The 9,238-nt window shown below is 39.0% G+C and overlaps 1 protein-coding gene across 1 annotated transcript; it reads left to right on the plus strand.

Moving 5' to 3' along the window:
• The first annotated feature begins 567 nt into the window (after nt 1-567).
• On the plus strand, nt 568-8,715 carry LOC146496378 (14-3-3 protein beta/alpha-1-like). Its single transcript, XM_085143544.1, has 6 exons — nt 568-745; nt 1,227-1,637; nt 5,239-5,362; nt 5,549-5,712; nt 5,816-5,911; nt 7,251-8,715. Exons 2-6 carry the CDS (start codon nt 1,344-1,346, stop codon nt 7,314-7,316), a joined length of 744 nt encoding a protein of 247 aa, XP_084999670.1. The 5' UTR covers nt 568-745; nt 1,227-1,343; the 3' UTR covers nt 7,317-8,715.
• The last annotated feature ends 523 nt before the right edge of the window (nt 8,716-9,238 follow it).

Consider the following 9,238-nt stretch of genomic DNA (forward strand, 5'->3'; position numbering starts at 1 on the left):
CAGCATTGCTATTTGATTAACTGACATTCTTACGCCTTGATTTAAAGCCTACTGGATTTAAACGCAGATAAGTCCTCCAGTGAACAATGAAAGCTACTTTTTGTTGCTGTTAAATGTAAAGCAACAATCAACATTCAACCTGTCAGCAATTTTGCATATGGATAGTTATAAGGCTACTGCCCAGGAGCTGGATAGATTTCAACACAGAAATTAGCCACAGTAATTAAAATGTGCAGACAAGTTCTCAAGTGATTTCTTTAAAATAAGAAAGAACCAATGAAATATTATCCAAAACACTTAAAAAGGCAAATTTCTAGTCATGAAAAAAAGCCAGAACCACACCCGCCTACAGTGCCCACAGCTTGTGGAAGGCAAGGGCGTGATTGGATAAGCATCACCATGGCAATGCGATGACGTCTTCATCCCTTGGTCTCATTGGAGGAAACCCCGTGGGCCTCAGTCTCTGCAGCGTTCCGCTCAACCAAACTACCACCATAAGCCCGCCTCTTTTCCCCGCGCTAAACAGCTACAGGTTTACAGAGCTTACTATTCCTGTCAATCAAATGTGAGACGGACTTATGATTGGAGAGTCAACACTCAGATGACTCTCCCCCCCCACACCACCTTTATTTTAGCAGTTCAGTTGGGTTTTTGCTGCTGCCGCCGCCGTTCTTCTCCTTTCTAGTCACTATCTCATAACGGAGCATTTTGGGGAGCAAATTCAGACTTGATTAGGTCAGCAACAGTGAGTATTTATTTTTTTCCTGGCAAATATACGGTTAGTGGTGGATTGCTTTAGTGACACGTTGTGGGTACGTTTAGGCTTTTCTGGAACTAGTGACTTTTTTTTAATGAAAGGAGTGGCCGTTGTAGCCAGCTAGTTCTTTTGCTAACTCGCTAGCTAGGTGCAGCAGACAGCTTTGTGGCGGGTTCAATTGTGAGACGGGCTTGCCAGTAGGTCTCCTCCTTCCGATGCTCGCAGCAAACCGCAGCTTTAAAATATCCGTATAGCGAGATGAAGTTTCTTTACTGTTAACACTACAGGTTACTTATGGTTTTTGATCGGAAATTTCTGTACGCTAAAGCGATTTAACGCGTTCAGTTTGGAAAATTTGTGCTATTTTAAACCCGTTTTTACGCCCCGTTACGATTATCGTTGGGATATCTTGTCCTCCAGTTGTATATTGATATGTCCCATCGTACTAATTGTTAACGTCTTTCCGCAGCTTGTGGGGATTGCCACCGTCCATCCCATCCTACGGCCATTCTAAAGCGTAACAGTCCTCGACTGTCACTCACCTTCCCGGGATTTCTCATTTCTCGCTTCAATAAATATATAAACTATGGCTAGAACGGATCTTATCCAGAAAGCCAAGCTGGCAGAGCAGGCTGAGCGCTACGACGACATGGCAGAATGTATGAAGGCTGTTACAGAGATGGGAGAGGAGCTGTCAAACGAGGAGAGGAACCTGCTGTCCGTCGCCTACAAAAACGTGGTTGGGGCGAGGCGGTCCTCATGGAGGGTGATATCCAGCATCGGACTGAAGACCGAGGGTTGCGAAAAGAAGCAGCAGATGGTCAAAGAATATCGCGAGAAAGTGGAATCAGAACTGGATGAAATCTGCAAATGTGTTTTGGTAAAGTATATATATTTTTAATTGTACTTATCGCGCAGCATAGCGCATGTTGCTTATATGTGAGATGGAGACCACCGTCTTGGAATATGTACTCTGGAAGCTAAGCTGTAATGTCTTATTGCTGACTAAATTATAATTATTGTAACCAACTTTAGTTAGTGGTGACTAAAACTGCAGCGTTTCTTTTTTTAGAATCTACGTTTGCTCTTGCGGGGAGTGGCAAATGCTTGATGTGTTTTATTGTAAGGAGAGATTTCTACAAGATTTTTTTTTTTTTAAGAATGCACTTAATTAAGCAAATAGACTTAACTCTTTACCTGAGATCTAAATGTGACACAGGCACACACATTTTAATTTTGCATTTTTAAAAAAAAAAAAAAAATTATTGAATAGTTTAGTCAATGCTCTTAACTGTAAGTTGTCTTGTAAATATGGACTCTAAAACCAGTGGGGACAAGGAAGCATTATTTTGTCCTCCCACTGTTCCTGTCTTTTGGGACTCTGGATTTCAAACAATGGGCTTAAACTTGTGAGCGTGTGCTGTAACTGAGGAAAGGTCAGATTAGCTGCACCAAAAAGGTGTGTCTAAATGGGTAAAGGCTTAACCTAGGAAATTCACTGAATGTATGCTGTAGATGATAGTCAGTGTAGTCTATAATATTATTGGTGCCATTTATAAGTCCAGCTTGATTGGTTTAAAAAAAAAAAAGAAAAAAGTAATCCTCTGTTGTGCAGATCCACCTATTAAAACCAGTCCAATTAAATACCTTCTCAGACTTTGCTTGCTGCATTTCAAGGCTTATCATTACAAAATTGCTGGAGTATGCGTTACTACTTAACCCAATGCTACATCACAGATTGGTTCTTTACATTGTTTCTAGCTGGCCTTGATAATGGATTAGAGGGGATCAAAGTGAAACCTTAGTTATAAGATTGAAATAATTTTTCTGAGCTGATGCCTTTTTCAAATGTGTTGCAAAGACGTAGGAAGCATTCATTTTCCACCATCTTCCATGCGTGTTCATGAGGATGTGCGCTTGCATGGCAGTGACTCAGCTTTCAGCTTTCTCCCTACTGAGTCTTGACTGAGGGTCTGTCAGCAGAGAAGGGCGTGTCAGTGCTCATGCCTTAACTTGTCTGCTGAAGCCTTACAAGTTGGTAATGCACCCACAAAGAAGAGCAAAGACGGCAATAGACGAGTAAGCTGCTTATGTGCCGCCTTATTTGATTTCCTGCACAGTGACAAGTGCTAGACTTTTCACTGTGCAGACAGCAGAGGTGTGGAGATGCGTTGCTCCGGTTTTCACGCATGTGCATTTAGAGCTTTAAAACACAACTATAGGCTTGTCAGCTGAGCAGATGCAGGCTATTGAAAAGTTTTAAACCCTAAATTGTACACAGTCTAAAAAAATTAAAGCCTTCAACAGAACTCTTAATTTCCAGCGTAGGCATCTTTGATATTCTAAAGGGAGGACACAGACACATTGCGTTATTCTGCCTGATTAACCTTTGCTATGTAAAAAGTAAAGGAAACACCCTGCAGCTAATAGTGAAATGATAAGGGATCCGCCCATACTCTGAAAGCACATCAATTCACATTAAAAATGTGAAGGCACTTGCACAGTTGGGATTAAATGTAACAACACCATGCTGTGTGTGTGTGAGGACTGGTGACTGAAATCAGAGCTTGTGTGAAAGCTCTGAAGGGAAATGCACTCCTCTTCTTGTCTATTGTGTAGAATATGCAATGAAAGAGGAACGCTTAGCACTTGTGTGTTTCAGCTGAGCGTGTTTGGAAATGGCGGGTCTGGACCTTTTTGTTTGAAAACGGTTTAAATTTGTAAAACGGAAGTTGTAGGTAAAATTGATGTTTGTCTGCAGAGTATCAAGCTTTTCATTTAGTCAAACAGTTAATCTGCACTTTCAATCGGTTAAGCCATGTGAGTTTCACCGACAGATTAGCCAAAGTAATCCTCTATACATATCCACTCAAAGATGAATGACTTGGCCTAGCTTAATCATCACGAAGTTGGGAAAAATACTGTTAGGTGACCGAAATGTAACAGTTGATAGTAATTTAACTTGGAAATAGAAGCTAGTAGCTAAATGCAATATTTGCACAAAGCAAGGAAATTGGTAAATGGAAAAATACGCAAATACAAATTTAAAACTAACAGTTTAAAAAGCTAAAAATAATTAAAGTTTTAAGTAAAATGTAAGCAAAATGGCTAGATGTGGTTGGTAAGACTTTCTACATTGGTCTTTGTTGCAGATGGATGGTAAAAAAAAAGTCATTTATGTCTTAAGTAACTAGTTATTTACGCAAAACTGCAAAAAGTAGTTTGTAAGTACAGTTTTTAAAGCTTAAGATGTTTTTACAACCAAAGCTTATTGCTCTAGGCAAGTAGTAAGTTAAAGAACTTTGGCTTTATTTAAAAAAATTTAAAAAACATACGAAATTAGAAAGGAGAAGGTAGCTGTAAACTAGCCACTGAGCATCAGGGCTCGCGTTTCCTTCTCTCGCAAACTTGATTCAATTTCAGGCAGATTCTGAATTTGCCTGCTAGAGATGGACAGCATTTTCTTTCTTTTTTTTTTTTAATTTAAATGAGTATGCACATGGAGCAAGTATGGGTCTTTTCTGAACTTTGTGGTTTCAAGTAGTAATTATGGGAATGATGCATTGCAGCCAGAGCTTCTGTTTCCCTAGACTTTGCTCATGGAATTTCTGTGGGGATCGTGGTATATGAAAAAATGAGAAATTTTATACCGTTAAACCATTATACCTCTCAGCACTAGTTGGGATGGAGTTTGTTTAGGCAGAACATGCAGGTGGAGAAATGATCAGCTTGTAGTTTCTGCTGTTACTCCAGCATGTTATGTATAGCCCACACAAATGGATAACTTATGTTAATGTGGGTTGTATGTAGCTTTTTATTTATTTTTATTGAAAGAAATAAACTTTGGGCACCTGATTGTATATCTTACCATAACTATATCAGATGTAGTTATCATCTAAACTGTTCAAATTCAGATGAGGTGGATTTAATTAGTTTGCTTTGTTATCTGTGCAAAGATGCTCATTGTTAGTCTTTAGTATTGTAAAAACATAGTACCTTATAAAATATCTGAGAAAATCTCTAGCCTATAAGCAATGCCATGGCTGTTTCAAAATGGCAATAACGGCAGTGTCAGCAATAAGATGTGAAACCATGCTGCACAGTCCTTGCACAAAATGCAAGTATCTGGGGCAGAAGACAGCTGGGACGCACCAGAGGCCTGGCCTGGTTCTGTGCAATTTGGAGCAACTTCAGCTGAAATTACCACCAAGTAAAATGATCCTTCAAAATGACAGTGTGAGCATATGCACTTGACTCCTGATGGATGCAGAATGTACTCGTAAAGAGCAAAGGCAGGAGAGCTTTCTAATGGCTGTAGGCCAGCATGACACTTGGATGAACCATCGCTCATCCAGTGGTGTTGAATGTTGCAGTCCTCATACCTTTTAACTTGGGGCTCAATAAATAATATTCATACTGAAGTTTTGCTGTTCAGTATTTGGTCTGTAAACTTGAAATTGATCTCACATTTATTTTCACAGAAACTGCTGGATGACCATCTAATTAAAAATGCTTCAAATTCAGAGAGCAAAGTCTTCTATCTAAAGATGAAGGGTGACTACTATAGATACCTTGCTGAAGTTGCCAGTGGAGAAAACAAAACAAGTGAGTTAACATCAGTATTACAGTTATTTTATTTTCACACTAGCATTTGTAAGTTTTCATTTATTTAAGTTTACAGTTTTGCCTCCTGCTGAAAGTGGAATGTAGTCTTTAAGTTGAACAATTTCTGTTCAATGGATTTGTTTGGGAACCTTGATAATTACACAAATGATTTATTTTTTCCTTTAGATACCATTGAAAGCTCACAGCAAGCATACCAGGAAGCATTTGATATCAGCAAGGCTGAAATGGAACCCACACATCCCATTCGTTTGGGCTTGGCACTTAACTTCTCGGTCTTCTTCTATGAGATCCTGAACTCTCCAGAAAAAGCCTGTGAATTGGCCAAACAGGTACAGACTTTAATAGTAATCTGACAACTAATTGAGGTCTTAAGTTGTAAACAGCTGGAAATGGATCTGTTCTAAGTGTTGCTGTTTATCTTTGCACTTGCAGGCATTTGATGATGCTATTGCAGAGCTCGACAATCTACAAGAGGAGTCCTACAAAGACAGCACTCTTATCATGCAGCTCCTCAGAGATAACCTGACAGTGAGTGCTTTACTCTTTTGACATAAAACAGTTTTCACTGAACTGAATGTATCATAGTTGTTTCAGTGTCATGAACCTGATGTTCAGCCACACCTAAAATATCGCTGGGCAGTATTTTTAATTTCTATTTCAAGTTTCAAGCAAGAAGGGAATATTTTTTTGTGTATCACTGTGGTTGTTGGTCTTGTGACTTTGGTGCTTTTTAAACCACAAAACTGATGTGTTAAACACTAAGTCACACTAAGGGAAGGTAACATGTTAGCGCTGGTTAAGCTCCTACTACTCCTACAGTAGTAAGAGTTTTCTTTTCTTTTTTCTTCCCCCTCTTCCTCCTTCCCTGTACAGGAGACATCTCATATGTTGCTTAAAGATATATATCATATATTGCCATTGAATGGTGTGCACTGACTCTTACAAAGACCCTTATCCTTTAGGCACACATTTATCAGTGGCCACACAAATGTAGAAACATCTGTTTAGGAAAAGTTACAAACATCTGGGGAAAAGACACATAACCTGCAAAAATTTGAAATTTAAACTTTTCCTTTAAGGAAAATGGACAAAGTATGATCACAACTAGTAGGGATGTCTTAAAGCAGTGCTGTCACTCAGTTTGCAGTTTCAGTGATAACCCAGACTGTTAATTTGCATCGAGATACCCATACAACTGACCTTTGCTTGGGCAGCTGCCTTATTTTTTTATTTTTTATTTTTTTCCAGTGTCCCACCCCAATGTATGACAAGGAGTGTTGTAATTTTAACTTTTTTTTTTTTTTTTTTTTTAAAAGTTTGTTTGGAAAAAAAAACAATCAATACGTGGCCACAAATATTTAAATACCATTAATCTTTATCCCAAGTGATAAATCTGCAGTGTACAGATCCTTTTTGATGAAAGATGCAAGCATAAGCATGAATCAGCTATTTTTGCACATGCACAGACTTCCTGTGGTTATCCAGCCAGTCTGTGTGCTGAGGGGAAGAAGGCTTTCTGTCACTTGACAAGTCGGTGTAGCAAAGGCCAGAGCATGACTAGCTTATGCATGTCGTGTGACATTGAGGTTATAAAGTCACGATTACTTTTAATTGGCTTAAAAGAAGCATGTCATTCTTCAAAACCGTATCCCTTCATGGTAAAATGGCTGAGACTGTCAGGTTGCGTGTTCAGATAAGTGTTGGACACCACCCCACCCAATCAATTAAAAATGCATTTTAACAGTGTCCCTTTTTTTTTTTTTTTTTTTTTTTTGTGTGTACAATACAGTAAATTTTCATTAAATTGATCATAATCTGTGAATGAATCTGGATATTTGCCTGTCTTAAAACTCTCTCTCTCCCATAGTTATGGACATCAGACAACGCCACTGAGGAGGGAGAGGGAGAAGAGGGCTCCAAGCCATCAAACTAAGAAGCCCAAGCCTGCTGGGGTTGACTCCAAAAAATAAAAGGAAAAAAAAAACAACTTTTTATACATCCTTCATTCCTTAAAATGCTCCACTTAAACATTCTACCATGAAAACATTGCTGAAAACGGTTGTGTATTAATATGGGGGGGAGAAACGACAAAAACACACACTTGATTTGGACACAAAAGAGAGAACCCTTCATTCACTTACTTTGTGGTCTCAGCCATCCCCTTTGTGTGCAGTTTACCGTGAATGCTAGCTCAACATGATATCAGATTCCCTACCTCAATTAGAGGCAAAACAACTGGAAAGCTAAACTTCATAAAATGGTTGGATTTTGTTCCAATAACAAATATTACACACATACTAATTTCCTTGTATATCTTACTGTAGTACACCTGTCTCTACACAGCAGTTTTTATTTTTTTGGCCTTTTTATTTTGATAGACACAGTGAAGAAAGGACAGGAAAGTGGGGAAGACATGCGTCAAAGGGCTGTGGGTCGGATTCGAACCCGGGCCGGCCGCTCTCAGACTTATGGCATGTGGTCGCCTGCTCAACACTGAGCTAAACCGGCGCCCAGCAACAGAGGTTTAACTTCCCTCACTTTGTCCTGGGTCTGATGAAGCATTTATACCTAGTGGGTAATAGTGGGCCTCGTGTGATCAAATTCAGAGACATGCTTGTCTCTTAAACCTTGTGGTGTTGATACACTTCCTAAATATAATAAGTTGTTAATGCACATCACTTCCTTTAAACCTCTCTGGTGTGGCGAGTTGAGAACAGCGCTCAGAGGCAGCCAGCTTGTGGATGTTGAGGACTCTGATGTCCATGCACTAGACCCCGATGGACAGCTGGTTGAATTTCAGTGTACTTGTCTTTTCATCACTCATACACCGTGATGAGACTTGAAGTTTCCTGTAATGTCCTTAAAGCATCACTGTCTTGATACTTGATGTCCACTGGGAACTAGTTGGACTTTATTTTCTCTCGTTGTAAATTTCACGTCGCAGAAGGAAAACCAGACTGAGATGTGGATGTTGAAGTAGATGTTCACACTCCAGTCTGTTATATTCTGATTTATTTATAATGTCAGTCCTCCTCATCCTCCAGCAGAGAGGCCACCTTGATCTTCTGGGTCTTGTGCATCTTCAGACTGACATGGGAAAGACTGCTGTAACACAAACCTGTCCAAATGTCAAGTTTATCCATTTCTAATGCAAGTTTGTACACATCCTAGAAAGGGTGAAATGTTAGTCTGTCCAGTGATTGTCACTAGAGATTTGGACCACTATTTTGCTATTCATTCAGTTGTAGACCCCCCCAGAAGCCTTGTTGAACAGTCTGTTGAATCTGTATGTATCAGCTATGTTAACATAAATAAAACATTTTATAAACCAAGTTCAGCCTTTGTCTTTTTTTTTTTTTTAATTCTTTTTTTTTTAATTTTTATTTATTGGTGCTTATAAACAAAGGGAAAAATGAGGAATTTTAAACTGTACTTAAAACTCCCTGTAGGATTAATTCAATAAAAAGCAAACTTGAGATAACTCAAACAGTGAATTATGACATTAAATTTGCATTCACAATTGACATTTTCCACATTTGATATGGGTTAAATGTTTACCTTTACTGCAATAAAACGTAAGGAAGCAATATTGATCTCGGCATTTGCACAGCTTGAGGTAAAATGCTTTAACAAACACTGGTGGAAACTACAGATGAAACATGAATATATTTGAAATAAAAATGTTTTGTCCCAGTGAGTTAAGTGCAATACATGACAACATAAAACAAATTGGCATAGACGAAAACCTGAGATGTTTTCGATGTGTGAGAAGCTTAGAATAGTGGATGTAATGGAGGACATGCAGAGAGGGCTGGCATGTCAGAAGAGGATGCTAGGGAGTGAGATGGAGGCAGA

This window comes from Neolamprologus multifasciatus, chromosome 19 (genome assembly GCF_963576455.1).
Source record: "Neolamprologus multifasciatus chromosome 19, fNeoMul1.2, whole genome shotgun sequence".
Classification (NCBI taxonomy): Eukaryota; Metazoa; Chordata; class Actinopteri; order Cichliformes; family Cichlidae; genus Neolamprologus; species Neolamprologus multifasciatus.

Excerpts from the sequence above, each read along its gene's own strand:
- LOC146496378 (XM_085143544.1), top strand. The coding sequence starts at position 1,344 with ATGGCTAGAACGGATCTTATCCAGAAAGCCAAGCTGGCAGAGCAGGCT. Across the intron at positions 5,713-5,815 it reads CCTGTGAATTGGCCAAACAG|GCATTTGATGATGCTATTGC; the intron begins GTACAGACTTTA and ends TTGCACTTGCAG. Across the intron at positions 5,912-7,250 it reads TCCTCAGAGATAACCTGACA|TTATGGACATCAGACAACGC; the intron begins GTGAGTGCTTTA and ends TCTCTCCCATAG.